At 43.2% G+C, this 17721-nt stretch overlaps 1 protein-coding gene across 1 annotated transcript in view; it reads right to left on the reverse strand.

Annotated features, from left to right (window-relative positions):
• LOC145353864 (phosphatidate phosphatase LPIN2-like) overlaps positions 1 to 17721 on the reverse strand; it is a 61050-nt gene that overhangs the window by 4576 nt on the left and 38753 nt on the right. Inside the window, exons 14-18 of the mRNA XM_080204767.1 lie at positions 16857 to 17005; positions 15877 to 15963; positions 5688 to 5840; positions 2841 to 2955; positions 2200 to 2303 (exon numbers count right to left, since the gene is read on the reverse strand). Coding sequence (XP_080060893.1) covers positions 2200 to 2303; positions 2841 to 2955; positions 5688 to 5840; positions 15877 to 15963; positions 16857 to 17005 — 608 coding nt within the window. The remainder of the gene's footprint in view (positions 1 to 2199; positions 2304 to 2840; positions 2956 to 5687; positions 5841 to 15876; positions 15964 to 16856; positions 17006 to 17721) is intronic.

A 17721-nucleotide genomic window follows, 5' to 3' on the forward strand; every position in this document is an offset into this window, starting at 1 on the left:
AAAGCCTAGTTTATTCAGCCTCTCCTCATAGCTCAACCCCCTCAACTCTGGTATCAGCCTAGGAAACCTCCTCTGCACTCCCTTCAAGGCCAAAATATCCTTGTGTAAGTGCGGCGACCAAAACTGCACACAGTACTCCAGCTGCGGCCTCACCAGTGCCCTATACAGCTGCAGCAAGACCTCCCTACTTTTATATTCAATCCCCCTCGCTATGAAGGCCAGCATCCCATTCGCCTTCCTGACCACCTGCTGCACCTGCAGGCTGGGTTTTTGCGACTCATGCACAAGGACCCCGAGGTCCCTCTGCACCGTCGCCTGCTGCAGTTTTTCGCCACGTAAGTAATAGTCCTTCCTACCATTATTCCTACCAAAGTGGACCACCTCGCACTTGCCAACATTAAATTCCATTTGCCAGTTCCTGGCCCATTCGCCCAGCCTATCTAGATCCTTCTGCAGACTCTCCACACCCTCCGCGCAATTTGCCGTTCCACCAATCTTGGTGTCATCAGCAAATTTTGACACCATACACTCGGTTCCCTCCTCCAGATCATCTATATAAATGGTAAATAGCTGAGGCCCCAGCACCAACCCCTGGGGCACGCCACTAGTTACCAACCGCCAATCCGAATAGCACCCATTGACCCCCACTCTCTGCCTCCTATTTGACAGCCAATCCTCTATCCACGCTAACACCCTACCCCCAACTCCATGCCCCCTTACGTTCTGCAATAACCTCTTGTGAGGTACCAAACAGAAGCCTGAGGACAGATTTTCTTAAATGCATTCTCCATGGAAACCGTTCAACCAGAGTTGACTTGTCAGCCAATCAACACCCTTTTCTAATGAAGTATAAATTGCAGCACCCTTTGAAATTTGACATTCTTGCATCTGTTCTGATGATTGTAAAATGGCAAGCTTCAACTGCACGTCCCACCACAGCACAGTGGTTAGCACTGCTGTCTCACAGCACCAGACACCAGGATTCAAATTCTGGCTTGGGTCACTATTTGTGCAGAATCTGCATGTTCTCCCCATGCCTGCATGGGTTTCCTCCCACAGTCTGAAAGACATGCTGGTTAGGTGTAGTGGCCATGCTAAATTCTCCCTCAGTGTAACCGAACAGGCACCAGAGGGTGCTGACTCTGGAATTTTCACAGTAACTTCATCGCCATGTTAATGTAAGCCTACTTGTGATACTAATAAATAAACTTTAAACTTTTTTTCAGCAATACTCATTGTCATTACTGAGAAAAGGAAAAAGCCCGCAATGTTAAGTAGTCACAGCCAATTCCTTTGTAGCAATATTTTTTAAATCATTGAAGAATAAATTATTTTGGGATTCATACATTGTAACACGGTACACCTACAATTAGAAGATAGAGGAATGATCTAACCAAGTGAAAAGGAGATTCAATAAGAAGGTATTTCCTTTACTGGCGGAATCCTGAAGAGGGCATAATTTTAAAATCCAAACTAAACAATTAAGGACTGAGTTAAGGAAACAATTCCTCTGCACAAATGGCAGTGGAATTCTAGAACTTACTCTCCAAAAAGGCTACAGCTGGTAGGTTACTTGAAATTTTCAAGACTAAGATCAATACACTACTTTTGGATAAAAATATGGATCAAAGGTGGGTAAATGAAGCTGAAGTACTGATCAATTATGACCTAACTGAATGGCTGAACAAAATGTGGAGGCTAGGATCCAAGGGCACAGCCTCAGGGTAAAAGAATGATCCTTTAGAACTGAAATGAAGATGAATTTCTTCAGCTAGAGTGAGGTGAATCTAAGGACTTCATTGCCACAGAAGGCTGTGGAGGCCAGGTCATTGAGTGTATTTAAGACAGAAATAGATAATTTCTTGATTGGTAAGGGTATCATAGGTTACGGGGAAAAGGTGGGAGAATAGGGTTGAGAAACATATTAGCAATGATTGAATGGCAGAGCAGACTTGATAGGCCAAATGGCCTAATTCTGCTCCCATATCTTACAATCTCTTCCTACGCTCCTAGTTCAAAATCCTGAAAACCATACAAAAATTGAAATTTATGAGTTGGGAGAAGGAACAAACCCAAAGAAATGTATTTTGTATCAACAGAGCTCACTGCCTCTCAATACTCCTAAACTGTATCAGTGGCAAAATGAAATAAATTTACAGATGCCCTCTTCTTAAGGGTGCAAGTGATAAAGCTACTTACGATGATTTGGTGCTTTTAGTTTGTTCCTGGATTAACTCTCCTTTGGGATTCACAATGAAAATTCTGCTTTCTTGGACTTGCACTTGCTTGTATGCATAAGCGTCCTGCAAATGAATACCAGCAATAACAAAAAAAATCACCATCAAAATTCTAAGAAAATACTTTTAGCTCGTGAATAAAATCCATCAGTCACGAGGAAAAACGTTCAGAAAGCAGCATTTAGATCACACTGGCCAGGCAGGTTAGCAAAAAAACAGTGCTGACTTCACTGTTAAAATGTTACAAAACCCAGGCCTCAGACTTGCCTGTTGCATGAAATTTGCTGGCTTCAATTGTGATGGTTTATCAACTTTTAGCAAGCGCGGTATGAACATTCCACCTTGAAGAAATGGAATAACCAACACTCTCCACTTCTTTTGGCTGCAAGCATTTCCCATTAGCTGATCACAAGACACCTACATCCTCCTGAGAAATCCACAGCAAGGATAACGGGCTCAGTAGTTTTATTTTAACTGTGATGAATGGTATATGTGTGGAGCAGATGAGCACAGAAAATGGCAGAAATGAGATTAAAATAGTATTTAATTGCAAGACTGGTTGTTTGTGCATTCGTCTCTTACTTCGAAAGATGCTTTACTTACGTTAGTCCTGTTTCCAAAAGCAGCGTAAAATGGACACCTATGTGGATTAAATAAATTCCGGATGTCGTTCAAGCAATGAATTTTGAACACTTCTGGTTTCTTCTCAATCACTTCCCTGAAAGCAGAAGGAACAAGTTATGGCACTATATTGAACCATATTATACACGAGATGTTCTCTCAATGAACATGTGTAAAATTCACAGTGTGCCAATTAACCCATTATCCAAGAATACATTAACCAGGAAATACTCTCTTTAACGTGCTATAATTGTTAGGAAAACAATAATAGTTTTAAGGGATTTATATTCATATTGGTAAACTTAAGAAATAAGGTATAATTTTAAGTCTGTTGAATTTAATGTTTCTGAACCTGAAAGGGAATAACCTCTGGTTAGATTTGTGCTGGAAATAGGTGTTTGTAGGTATTGGTATGTGTGGGGGTCGGTTTTAATTCCAACTGTGATTCTATTGAGCTTAGAGGGGATTACAATGTGAAGAATAAATAATAGCAGCAGTGGCTGCTTAGCAACTGGACTCCCATGTAAGGTAGAAACAGTTTTCAATTTAGCTTTAGCTGAATATATTGCAATTGGAAGCAGGACACAAGGGGATTACCATCTCTCAACTCTGCCAGTAGAAAGATTGGACAGGATGGAGCTGCAAAGAGCTAGATTTCCTAAAAAAAACTAGTTACTGTCCAGGTAACCAGGGAAATGGGACAGAAATGATGTTTCAAGACAACTGGAATTAAGAGAACAGAGACTGAAGTATTGTTCAGAAGAAATCAAGGAAGAGCAAACAAAGTGCTCTGAGACAATTGCAGTAACAGATTTAGAATGGGAACGCAGACTTTGAAGGTAAATCAAAAGTTTGATGCCATTTTAAGAGTGTCTGGGAATCAAAAATTAAAGCAATTGTGAACAGTTTGTACAGCAGTCAAGACAAAGCAAGTCTAGAGAGTGTGGTGGAAATCCGGACTGGATTCGCTGTTAAAATTGGAGCAGAAGCTTTGTTTAAAGTGTCACATGAAAAATCTGGACTGGATTTCAGGATGCAAACTACTAAGGGAAAGCATTATTAGGAAAGGAGGTTTAAAGCGTGATCTTTGGGGCGGAGTTTGGAAACTCTCATGACAATCATCTGGGGGAATTCTGAGGAAAAATCCACGGACACTAACTTCGGCTCAGAGCGGAGAGTGTGTACTTGATCACAGTCATATTGTGTGCTTAAAAAGCAACTGTGTGTGTTAATGAGGCCATTGTAGTTTAAAATGTAATTCATGTTAATCTTAAAAACTGCATGCAATTATTAAATGAAGAGGAGAGTAAAAGCATTGCATCATAATCCAACTTTTTCATGTTTAAGCATTTTTTTCTTGTTGTTAAAACTAATTAAGGGTCCCGTGACTCTGTTCCGCCATGCTTTATTAAAAAAGTAAAAATTGAGATTTTGAGCCAGGGTCCCATTCTGGGATCTTCCCATCCAGTTCTATTAACTGGGATTGTAGCATAACCAAATGAATAGCTTGTTGTGGGTTGGGATCAGAGGTAAGAAACATTGGGCATCAGAAGAGAGGGGATGGGGGTGGCGCTTGGGAGCCCAGACATTGACGATATCAGGATAGGAAGCATCAACGATTAATTGTTGACATGGTAAATACTCAATTTTTTTTTAATATAGATGATGTCTAGAATGGATCTTCTCTGACACATCTAGTACGCAACTATTTTGCAACGAGGACCTGAAGCAGGCATTAAGTCCTCTATGTGCATCTGCAACTACCTTTTGTTTACTGTTACTCAATTTGCAGGCAACACATTTCCAGTCAGAACTGTGCATGTATTACATGTGCACTATTTTAGGACCATAGGAGACAACACAGCCCTGAAAACTAAACACTATGAAACTTAATTAACCCTCGCTATGTACATTTGAGATGATCTGGATTATAAAATTTTGAATTTAAAAATGTTGGAAAGTCACTGAAACTACCAGAAGTATAAACAATAAATTATAAAACTATTCATGGGCCAAATTCAAGACTATGCAAGTGCTGCAACTGTTGTATTTTTATTTTTTTTAATATTTGAAACTAAATTTCTGATAAAAGTTTGCCTACTTACAAATAAAAATCACCAACACAATGCAATACCTATTTGAAGGTTCCAAGTTATCATTGAAAAACTTTTGTTGGTTATTGATGCTGTTTAATAGTTATGATCCTTAGAAAAACATAAGGGAAAATTAGATTTTCCAAGATTGAGTTACTGGGGGTGTTTGCTGAGAATTATGTTGAGATTTTCGCTGCTACAAGCAACAGTGAAATTCTCCAAATTTTTCATGAACTTTGCTGTGACATTATAAAAAGGCAGAAGTTGTTATTTAAAGTGCAAACACAGTAATTTCCCTCTTCAGGCAGCATGGTGGCACAGTGGTTAGCACTGCTGCCTCACAGCGTCAGGGCCCTGGGTTCGATTCCCAGCTCGGATCACTATCTGTGCAGAATCTGCACGTTCTCCCCGTGTCTGCATGGATTTCCTCCAGGTGCTCCGGTTTCCTCCCACATTCCAAAAGACATGCTGGTTAGGTGTATTGGCCATGCTAAATTCTCCCTCAGTGTACCCGAACAGGTGCTGGAGTGTGGCGACGTGAGGGTTTTCACAGTAACTTCACTGCAGTTTTAATGTAAGCCTGCTTGTGACACTAATAAATAAACATTAAATCATATGACTGGACCTTGAAACTTAAGTGATAGTTAAAACACAATTAATTAGATTGGCAGACGTGACTAAATGATAGCAACATTGTTATTGATAAAATACACAAATACTTATAAAGAATCATTACCTGTGTAATGCTGAAATCAAACTACTCGGAGCCAGCAGAAGAGGTCCTCTGGGAAGCACAGTGCCTCTGTCATTAACCCAGTGTAAGTATCCTCTGGTTATATCTGCCATTCCTATTGCACGGGCAGAGCAGTAAAGAAATTTGTAGCCATTCCTGTATAACAATCCAAATAACACTATTAACGATAATGGCATTCTTCACTTAGATCTTACATAACTGCAAATCTACAATTTATTTCACTTAGACTAGTGGTTATCTGCATTTAAGCTGCAGGATATGGATATTTTGGATTCATTAATTTGAATAGAAAAATTGGTTTCAAAAATACATTCCATATTTTTGACAATAAGCGCTGTCCACAGCACTATCAAACAACTAACTCAATTAACCCTGCAAAGACAAAAGAAATAGTAATGAGGGGTAAAATATTTTCTGTGGTAACAAATTGTTGCTGCTTAGAAAAAAGCACACCGTACATAGCCTCTGATAATTTTGTAAAAAATTTAACAAGTGGAATTTGACTAAGTAGTTTATGCGGGGGAGATCGGTGTAGGTCTGATTGATCTAATGGCCTGTTTCTGTCCTGTATTCAATAATGCATATTTCATTCATTTCAATAATGGATATATTAGGTAGACTGAGCACCGAGCAGAGCACAATCTTTCCTCTTCAGGATGAAAGTCAACTACACAGGTGCATGAAGTGGTTAAGAAAGAATGCGGTATACTTGCATTCATTCGCTGGGCAATGAACTCAAGATCAGGGAGGTTATGTTGGAAATGTATAAAATGTTGGTTAGACCACAGCTAGAGCATTGTGTGCAGTTCTGGAATCCACATTACAGGTAGGATGCAACAGCATTGGAAAGGGTAGAGACGAGATTTACCAGGATGTTGCCCGGACTGGAGAGTTTTAAGGGTGAAGAGAGATTTGGACAGAGTGGGGTTGTTTTTCTTGGAGCAGAGGAGACTGAGTGGGGACATAATTGAGATGCATTAAATTAGGAGGATATAGATAGAGTAGACAGGAAGAACCTTTTCCCCTTAGATTCCAGGGGGTCATTGATAAAGGATAGGTGGTTTAGAGGGGATAGGAAGAAATACTTTTCCACCTACAGGGTGTCAGAAGTCTGGAACTCATAACCTGAAAGCGTGGTGAAGGCAAAGACCCTCATAACAATTAGGAAGTATTTAGATATATGCCTTGGCATCGCAAGTGCACAAGACTATGGGTTAAATGGTGAGAAATGGGATTAGATTAGTTAGGTGGCTTGTCTTTGGCCAGTGCAGACACGATGAGCTGAAGGTCTTTTTCTGTGCCACAGACCTCTATAACCTTGCGTGATGGAATGAAATTCATCTCCCTCTGTTACCAGAAGCAAAAGGAACTTGGGAATTTCAACTTATTTGAAACTGGACCAATGCACAATGGAAAACTGAATCAAAATTGGACAGTGGTAGGGATTCATTGCTTGGAGGTGTTGACTGACCTGAAATTGAATGATGTTAAAATGGCATTAAAATGTGCCTCAGTTCCCAACACTAGCAAACCTCTACAGAGCAGAAACCTTTGTAACAATGCCTATATGACATAGCATGGGCTTTAAATGCTTTGACAAACATGCAGCACATGAAAAGATTTTTCCCCTAAATGGGGAGACGGTGATAATAATAAAGATATTTAGAATTGACAGGCACAATACAACTTAGCAGTGTTTGGCATTTCAGTGATTTGAGCTTTTATCAGTTCCACTATCTTTTCAATTTTTCTCCCCAGAACTAATTGCAAAATCACAAGCTGCGAGGTTGCAACCTGCAAAAGGTGCAGTCTGATCTGATACAGGAAATCACTTAATAACTTGCTCGTACCAGGCGTGGTGTGGTGGTAACACTCTCAGAGTCAAAAGTCATGGATTCATGTCCCAATCCCAAACCCTAAATGCAAAAATCCAGATTGATACTCCAGTGAAATAGTGCTGTACTGTCAGGGGTGCTGTCTTTTGACTGAAATATTAAACCAAGGCCCCCATCTTCTCTCAAGTTGGGCAGAAAAAGACCAACAGCACTATTTTGAAGACAAGCAGAAGATAATCCTGGTTAATATCTATTCCTCAATCGAAATCTAAAAAACAGATGATCTGATCATCAATATTGGTCTTGTGACAGCTTACTGTGTGCACTTTGGTACCACGTTTCTTGGATGACAAGTGTGAGTACACATAAAAATATTTAATTGGCTCTGAAGTGCTTTGGCTTGTCCTGCGGTCATGAAAGACTCTAAATAAATGCAAATCTTTTTTGCACATCAAGTAGCAGAAATTGAACGCACTCTCCAAGAAATTGGGAGCTAAAAATCTCAACAGGTCAAAAATTGAGATGATGCTCAACAAGATTTTCTTCTCATGTAAGGACCAGTGCAAAAGCACAAGTTCAGGTAAGTAAGAGAAAAGTAATTGTTAACAGCTTGCCTTTAATTACAAAGTGGGTTAGAATAATTTTCATAGAGGAATCATAGAATCCTTACAGTGCAGAAGGACGCCATTGTTCTCTGGAGCATTGAACCTGGTGGCTGTGGCTGTGGTGAGTGACTGATTTAAAGTGAAAACCGCTTTTTTCCTGTACTTCCGGTTCTCGGGGCTTGTTAGAGTGTAGTTTACTTCCGTACCGGAAGTTAGGCCAGGGGATAGTCGTTAAGGGGGAGCGGGGGGTATAAATCGGATACTCACCCGGGGACCCACCTCATTGTTCTCTGGAGCATTGAACCTGGTGGCTGTGGCTGTGGTGAGTGACTGATTTAAAGTGAAAACCGCTTTTTTCCTGTACTTCCGGTTCTCGGGGCTTGTTAGAGTGTAGTTTACTTCCGTACCGGAAGTTAGGCCAGGGGATTGTCGTTAAGGGGGAGCGGGGGGTATAAAAAAGGGGTAGCAGTATAGAGCGGGCAGCGGAGTGAGTGGGAACTGAGTGAGAAGGGCTTTGGCTTGCTGGGCTGAGGCGAGAGTAGGCTTAGAGAAGGCGAGTGACAGATTCCTACCTTGGGCGCTTACAGGAGGTTGGGAAATGGCAGGGAATATAGGGAGGAATGTAAGTTGCGTCCGGTGCCACATGTGGGAGTTCCTGGTGGTGTCACGGGTCCCCAAGGTACACATCTGCAGTAAATGTTTAGAACTGCAGCGATTGAGGGCCCGGATCAGGCAACTCGAGGGGCGACTGGAAGATGCGTTTCTAGTTAGGGAGAATGAGGAGATAATGGCTGGGAAACATGAGCAGGAGGAGGTCTCAAGGGCGGAAGAGAAGGGAGGATGGACGACTGTTAGGAGGGGAAAGAGGAAGAAGAAGAGTAGTCAGGGTCCCCCGGCCTCCCCGGAGGCCCCCCAAGGTTCGTCGGCAGGGGCACAGAAAAATAGGAAGGAAGGGGAGACTGATTTAGAGGGACGGAAAGGGTCTGGTAAGGTGATAGTGGTAGGGGATGGGAGGGTCCGAGGGATTGATAGGAGGTTCTGTGGGCAAGGGCGCGACTCCAAGATGGTGGTCTGCCTCCCTGGAGCAGGGGTAAAAGATATAATGGAAAGGGTAGAGGGAATTTTGAAAGGGGAGGGGACCCAGGCAGAGGTCATAGTACACGTAGGGGAGGGGGATATAGGAAGGAGGAGTAGGGGAGAGGTCCGTAGGCAATTTAGGGAGTTGGGGGCCAAACTAAAGGGCAGGACCTCTAGGGTGGCACTGTCTGGGTTGCTGCCCAGTATGAGCAGGGCTAAGAATGACGAGATCATGCAGTTGAATGCATGGTTGAGGGACTGGTGTAGGGTAGAGGGGTTTACTTATGTAGATCATTGGGAGGTGTTTAGGAGAGAAAGGCAACTGTACAGGAGGGGTGGGGAGGATTTGAACGGGAGGGGGACTAGTGTCTTAGCAGGGAGGTTAGCTGGGGTGTTCAGGAATGATTTAAACTAATAGGGAAGGGGGGTGGGGAGGTGGCTGGGAGAGAGACGGGTGAAAGGAAAATTATAAGGGAGAAGGTGGTTCCGAGGGACATTTGTGGGTTGAACTGTGTCTGTTTCAATGCTAGGAGTGTGGCAGGGAAAACGGATGAGCTTAGGGCCTTGATGTTTGTGAGGCAGTTGGATGTGGTGGCTGTAACGGAGACGTGGTTACGGGAAGGGCAGGACTGGCAGCTGAATGTTCCTGGGTACAGGTGTTTTAGGTGTGACAGAGGAGGGTTGAAGAGAGGTGGAGGGGTGGCACTGTTAGTCAAGGAAAACATCACAGTAGTGCAGAGGGAGGGCGATATGGAAGAGATAGGGATTGAGTCGATGTGGGTGGAGTTGAGGAATAAAAAGGGAGAGATCACACTGCTAGGGGTGTACTATAGGCCACCCAACAGCCCAAAGTCAGTGGAGGAGGGAATTTGCAGGGGTATTTTGGACAGGTGCAGAAAGAATAGAGTGGTTGTAGTGGGTGATTTTAATTTTCCCGGAGTGAATTGGAGGGGGCCTAGAGCTGGGGGTATGGAGGGAGAGGAGTTTGTGAAATGTGTTATGGAAGGGTCGCTAGAACAGTATGTAACTTGCCCGACTAGGGGAGGGGCTATACTGGATTTAGTGTTGGGAAACGAGCCAGGGCAGGTGGGTGAGGTAGAGGTAGGCGAACATGTGGCGAACAGTGACCACAAGTCCGTCTACTTTAGGATAAAAATGGAAAGGGACGAGTGCCGTCCAAGCGGGAGTGTGCTGAACTGGGGAAAGGCGAGCTATGGCAGGATTAGGAGGGAGCTGCAGCAAACTGACTGGGAGGGACTGTTAGCTGGCAAGTCCACGGTTGGCAAGTGGGAGGCTTTTAGGGACAAAATGAAATGGTTGCAGGGGAGGTTTGTTCCGGTTAAGCGAAAGGATGGGAAAGGTAGGATTAGAGAGCCGTGGCTTACAGGGGATATTGAAGACTTGGTTAGGAAGAAGAGGGAGGCGTATGATAGGTCAAAACAAATGGGTACGGAGTGTGCGCTGGAGGAATATAGAGAGAGTAGGAGGGAGCTAAAAAGGGGAATTAGAAGGGCGAAGAGAGGGCATGAGATGGCTTTGGCCGGTAGGATTAAGGATAATCCTAAGGCATTTTATTCCTATATTAGAGGCAAGAGAGTAGTTAGAGGGAAAATTGGTCCTCTTAGGGACAAGAGTGGAGAGTTGTGTATTGAGTCGGAGGGAATGGGGGAGCTCCTGAATGAATACTTTGCGTCGGTATTCACGAAGGAGAGGGGTTCGGAATCGTGCGGTCTCTTGGAGGGAGCGGAGGTTCAGTTGCAGGATATAGTTATTACGAGAGAGGAAGTGCTAGGGCTTTTAGGTAGCGTAAGGACGGATAAAGCTCCGGGGCCTGATGGTATTTATCCCAGGCTGCTTAGGGAGGCGAAAGATGAAATTGCTGGGCCTCTGGCGCACATCTTTGTCTCTTCTTTGGACACAGGTGAGGTCCCAGAAGACTGGAGGGTAGCAAATGTGGTCCCGTTGTTCAAAAAAGGTAGTAGGGATAACCCTGGGAATTATAGGCCAGTGAGTTTGACGTCGGTGGTAGGGAAGTTAATGGAAAAAATACTTAGGGGTAGGATGTATGAGCATTTGGACCGTTGCGATCTGATTAGGGATACGCAACATGGCTTTGTTAGAGGGAGGTCTTGCCTTACGAATCTGGTGGAATTCTTTGAGGAGGTGACAAAAACGGTTGACGATGGGAGAGCCGTTGATGTCATCTACATGGATTTCAGTAAGGCGTTTGACAAAGTCCCTCACGGTAGGCTGGTAGAAAAGGTTAAGGCGCATGGGATACGAGGCCAGGTAGTTAGGTGGATTGAGAACTGGTTGGGAAATAGGAGACAGAGGGTAGTTGTGGAGGGTACCTTGTCGGGCTGGAGGCCAGTGACCAGTGGTGTGCCGCAGGGCTCGGTACTGGGACCTCTCCTCTTTGTAGTCTACATAAATGACTTAGAAGAGGGAGTAGGTGGTGTGATCAGCAAGTTTGCTGATGACACCAAGATGGCAGGGTTGGCGGGTACAGAACTGGATTGTCAGGTGATACAACAGGATATAGATAGGTTGGTGCAGTGGGCAGATAGGTGGCAGATGGCATTTAATCCTGACAAATGCGAGGTGATGCATTTTGGAAGGAATAATGCAGAGAGGAGTTATGTGATAAAAGGTAGGCCGATTAGGAGTATAGATGTACAGAGAGACCTGGGAGTGCAGGTCCACAAATCCATGAAGGTTGTGTCACAAGTGGAGAACGTTGTTAGGAAGGCTTATGGGATGTTAGCCTTTATAGGAAGGGGCTTAGAGTATAAAAGCTGCCGTCTAATGCTTCAGTTATACAGAACGTTGGTTAGACCGCATTTGGAGTACTGCGTCCAGTTCTGGTCACCTTATTACCGGAAGGACGTGGAGTCTCTGGAAAGGGTGCAGAGGAGGTTTACCAGGATGTTGCCTGGCATGGGGGGACTGGGTTACGAGGAGAGACTGAAGAGACTGGGGCTATTCTCCTTGGAAAGAAGGAGATTGAGAGGGGACATGATAGAGGTATATAAGATACTGAAGGGAATAGATAGAGTTAATAGTGAGAGACTGCTCCCTAGACTGGGTACGAACACAAGAGGTCATCAATTAAGGGTGAGGGGGGGGAGGTATAATTTGGAGGTAAGAGGAAGGTTCTTTACACAGAGAGTTGTGGGGGTCTGGAATGCGCTACCGAGTAGGGTGGTGGAGGCAGGCACGTTGGACTCGTTTAAGATGCAGTTAGATAGGCATATGAGTGAAACGGGAATGGAGGGATATGTTAGGGGCTATTAAATAGGGTAAACCTCGGGAGACACCGGAAGGGCAGGCTGTATAACTAATATGTTTTGTCTTTATTCCACAGGTGGAGGTCCACCTCGTGTCAAGCGAGGGGCATGCACACGGCAGGTTGTGCGTGGGCTGCTCTTGGAAGTCCAGGAGTGGCCTAGTACTTCATGTCGGTGTGTGTGCTTGATCCTGGACCGATAGACGGGCTCCACAACAGCTCAGTGACTAGCACTGCTAGCTGTGCAGATACATGGATTTGGGCCTGTGTCTGTGGGAGTTTGCGCATTCTCCCTGTGGCTGCGTGGGTTTCCTCCGGGCGCTCCGGTTTCCTCCCACACCCCAAAGATGTGCTCTTAGGCTAATTGGTTTCCACCAAATTGACACTATTTCTTCCCTGAATCTGACTGAGTAGGGTCCCATTCGTAGACATGCAGGGTAGAATAGGTGTAGGGCGATGCGGCGGCGCGGGCTCGTTGGGCCGAAGGGCCTGTTTCCCGTGCTGGGTTGTTCTTTGTTTGTTCTTTGTATTCAGCCCATTGAGTCTGCACCGACAACAATTCCACCCAGGCCCTAGCCCCGTAACCCCACATATTTACCTTGCTAATCCCTCTAATCTATGCATCCCAGGACAACAAGGGGCAATTTAGCATGGACCATGCACCTAACCCGCGCATCTTTGGAACATGGGAGGAAACCAGACCACTCAGAGGAAACCCACGCAAACACAGGGAGAACATGCAAACTCCACACAGACAGTGACCTAAGCCCAGAATCGAACCCATGTCCCTGGAGCTGTGAGGCAGCAACGCTAATCACTGTGCTGCCCAAAAGGATATTCATAATGATAGTTTCTATGTTTCTAAAATGTCAGCTTCATCTGGACATGTGCAGGTAGCATAAGAGTCACTCCAAACCCAACCATTGTTCAAGGTTGAAGATTACACGATTACAATTACACAAAGTCAAATTGCAATCTGAACAAAAATGATTCTAAATTAGAAGTTTATTTCTTAGTCACAAGGCAGCCTACATTAAATAAAAGCAAATTACTGCGAATGCTGGAATCTGAAACCCAGAAAGAAAATGCTGGAAAATCTCAGCAAGTCCGGCAGCATCTGTAAGGAGAGAAAAGAGCTGACATTTTGAGTCCAGATGATCCTTTGTGGAGTTTTGACAAAAGGTCACTTGGGCTCGAAACATGAGCTCTTTTCTCTCCTTACAGATTTTCAGCATTTTCTCTTTAGGTTTACATTAATACTGTGATGAAGTTATTGCAGAAAAAAAATGTTGTATTACCTCAGCAAACTAAAATAGAAACCATCTCAAAGATAAATCAAGTAAGCACAGTTACCCTGTTAATGTGTTTAAATTGAGCTGCTGAATAATCTGATTGTATATTGCATAGCTTTCAATGCTATTTTATTCCAATTACTTAAATCTAATTACTGAAAGATTCATTTTCGAGAGCAGGAAGTCAACTCTGAATTAATGGTAACCTCCAGATTGTTACTAACGTCGCTTAAAGTCCCTGTTTAACTCAAGTTAAATTTTCTACTCATTGACTGCAAATCCAGCCTTTCTGCTTTACAAGTCAGACACTTTGTTTCAATATTTTTAGACAGGAAATAAACATAACTTCAACATGACACACACAGTGGCCAAATTATTGATCAACATTATCAGTGGCTAAAAAAATACAGATTCCAAATTTTCTGAATCCTCGTGAGCAGAAAGTGATGTAACTTAACCATTGGAAGTAGTATTGCACACCACCTGGTGGTAGAAGCTGGTAATAGAATGGCACACCACCTGGTGGTAGAATGAGAAAAATACACTACAAGCAAAATTCCTCTCGATGCTCACTTTGAATCTGTTTGAAAACTCAATTACAATTGGATGTCACCCTAATTTAGTTCATTAATCGAGTAATACGGTCACCATGTCTCCAACTATTTTGAAACACAATTAATAATTTTTAAACCTGGGGCAGCATGGTGGTTAGCACAGCACCAGCGATTCAGATTCGATTCCAAGCTTGGGTCACTGTCTGCGCAGAGTTTGCACAGTCTCTCCATGTCTGCCTGGATTTTCTCTGGTGCTCCAGTTTCCTCCCACAGTCCAAAGATCTGCAGGTTAGGTGGTTTGGCCATGCTAAATTGCCCATTAGTATCAGGGGACTAGCTAGGGTAATTGTATGGGGTAATGGGGACCTGGTGATTGGTGCAGATCTATTTCTATGAAACCAAGGTCTGAGTTTACAACAAATTTGATCCTTGTACAGTGACAAGCTAAATTCTACCCCAATTGTCATTTCATAAATTATAAATTATTATTTTAGGAAAAATAACATTTGTACCAATTTACTGGTCCATTTATCACTCTGATGGCAGTTTCCAGCAAGTTTTGCCCAGCAGACCAACCAGTCCTGCTGCCTTGCTCAGGTCTCAAGTTAAAATAATAGATAGGGTTCCTACAATGTCAATGGAGCCCAATCTGCACATTCAAACAGTGCCCAACCAGCTTGGGGCATTCGTCCTTGCCGCCTGCAATTCAAAACTGCAGATCACCTGATTGGGTTGGGAAAGGAGTAGACAAGTCACCATTCTATTTAAAAAGCCCAAGCCAAGAAACATCAAGAGACTTAAGAAAAAGCTTGAACAAAGCATTTTTAGTAATGATGTAAAGGAGAAGTGTTTAGGAAGGGAATTCCACAGCTCAGGGTTGAGGCAGCTGAAGGCAAAGTCGTTTATGGTGTAGTGAAAGGAAATGTGGATGTGTAATAGAATAGGAACAGATACTGCCAGAGCTGCAGGACTGGAGAAGGGTACGGAGATAGAGAAGGGGAAGGCCATAGAGATATTTGAAAGTAAGGCTGAGAGTTTTAAATGGAGGCATTGTTTAACCATGATCCAATATAGATAATTGAGTACAGAAGTGATGGGTGAATGCAATCTGATGCAAATTAGAATTGAGGGAGAAGATATTTAGTTGAGCTCAAATTCAAAGGGTAGACAATTAGAGATCATTCAAAAGTGCATTGGAATAGTTGAGGCTGGAGGTGATAAAGGTATGCACAAGGGTTCCAGCAGCAGATAGACTATGGCAGGAGTGATGGGCAACGCTGCAGAGGTGGAAAGTAAGCAGTCTTGGTGACGAAGTGGATATGTGGTTGAAAACTCAAAACATGGGCATGATTTTTATTGTGCATTACCCAGCAACACTCATTTGAGCAACAAAGGAGAACCAACAGTATCTATGGAGCCACACTTCAGCAAAAACTGCTGTTTTTCAAGAAAAAAACTAAAGAGGTCAACAAAAAGTGCTGATTTTGTAATTTATAGATGGTTAACACTTGCAAATACCTACTGATGTATCTTATGGTAGAGTTTTGCAATGCCCTGGTGGGTCCAATCCTTTCCCAGCTGAGGCAAAATATGGCCTAAAGCATCTGATCTGGAAATACACAGAAGAATCGCTGGTATTAAACATATATATTAAATATTCCACTGAAACATGGTTCAACTGCATCTGACTTCAAAGCACAAGTAGACCAAAGCACAGGTATACAGATCTGGTTGAGGCCAGAGGCAGAATGTTCTCCAAGGTGGTAAAATAGGAATTTATAGTTAATTTGTACACAGGTTAAAGAAATATAGGAGAAGAAATTTGCCTCAGGCAGTAGCACAAAACTGATCATATTAAATCAGCCCAGTTATACAAAGTGCCTGATATTCAGTTCTATTTCAGTCAAGGAAATTAATTATCAAGCACTATATACAACAGACAACTGGTCCAACACACCCATTTTATGACCCTGCCTAACATGAAGCTCTACTCAGAGCTTCCAGAGCATCACCCACAGATATTATTTAAAGGAAAACTGAGTATTTTTTTTACTGTTACATTAATAAACTAATGACTTTCCTAGAATCACAGAAACGTATAGTAGAGGATAGTCGCCATTTGAGAAAATGCTGGAAAATCTCAGCAGGTCTGGCAGAGAGAAAAGAGCTGACTATTTGAGTCCCAGATGACACGCTGTCAAAACGCAAAGGCATAGAAAGTGGGAAATGTTTGTCCTGCAGGGTGAGGGAATGAATGATGAGTCATAGCCAGACAAACAAGGGGAAAGACTGCTAATGGCAGTCCACAGAGAGAACAGAAGGTGTGAATGACCAAACAGCAGAGAAGCTGAAATCAGAGAGTAAGCTGTAACAGATGAAGATGTTGGGGGGAGACAGGAGATTTCGCGGGGGGTGGGGGGCGGTGGTGGTGGTTGGGTGGAGATGGGATTTTTAAATGGACCCAGTTTCAACAAAAATAACTCAGGTTACAGGCAGACTTACTTTGTTATTGTCCCATCAATATCGGATATAATAACTTTATCATCCCAGTTCCAGAGGTAAATGGTACCTTCACATCGACAGGTTCCCTGATACTGAGTTGTCACGCTGAACACTGCATTATTTGGACCTTCTTTTAGATTTAAGCTTTTCTAAAAGGCACAGGAAACAAACATACATTAAGAATAATTCAACGCTAAAATTCAACACTGCTGGTTCACTACAAATGAGCATCAGCTGCCGGAATTGCTTTGGGTGGGATTTAGCCTTAGCATCAGCAGCGGGCATCTGGAAGCAGCTTAGAATCAGCAGTCTTTTACATTCAATATTAAACTTGAAGCTGGGATTGAAACATTTAAGTTCTGCAGTTGGTGTCAGTTCAGTGTTAAGGCTTTGGCCTGAGTCAGTAGGTTGCAGTTCAGATTTAAACTGTGAAGGAACAGTGAACAATCACTTGCTTGACAGCTGCCCATAGAACGTGTGCAGGCTTTTGAGCAAAGACTTGTTGACATCCAGTTTCTGGCCCAGGGGCAGGATTCTGTGGTGTCAGTGATTAGGATAAGCAGCAATGTGTCATTTGACCAGACTGAAGACTCCTCAGAGACACAGGGTTGGATTTTCAATGCAGGGTTTGGAACCCTGCACCCAGCTGAGTTCCAGGTCCCAAAATAAGCTGTTTTGCTCTGGCCGTTGTCAAATACAGTAAAAAGTCTGACAACACCAGGTTTTAGTCCAACCGATTTATTTGATAGTAAACTCACAAGCTTTCGAGGGGACTCCCTCTCCGTCAGGTGAATGGAGAGTTCTGGCCTCTGACAGAGCATATAAAGCACAGACAGTTTAGAGATTACTGATTAGAATGCAAATC

This window comes from Carcharhinus amblyrhynchos, chromosome 16 (assembly GCF_965287045.1).
Source record: "Carcharhinus amblyrhynchos chromosome 16, sCarAmb.v2.hapA, whole genome shotgun sequence".
NCBI lineage: Eukaryota > Metazoa > Chordata > Chondrichthyes > Carcharhiniformes > Carcharhinidae > Carcharhinus > Carcharhinus amblyrhynchos.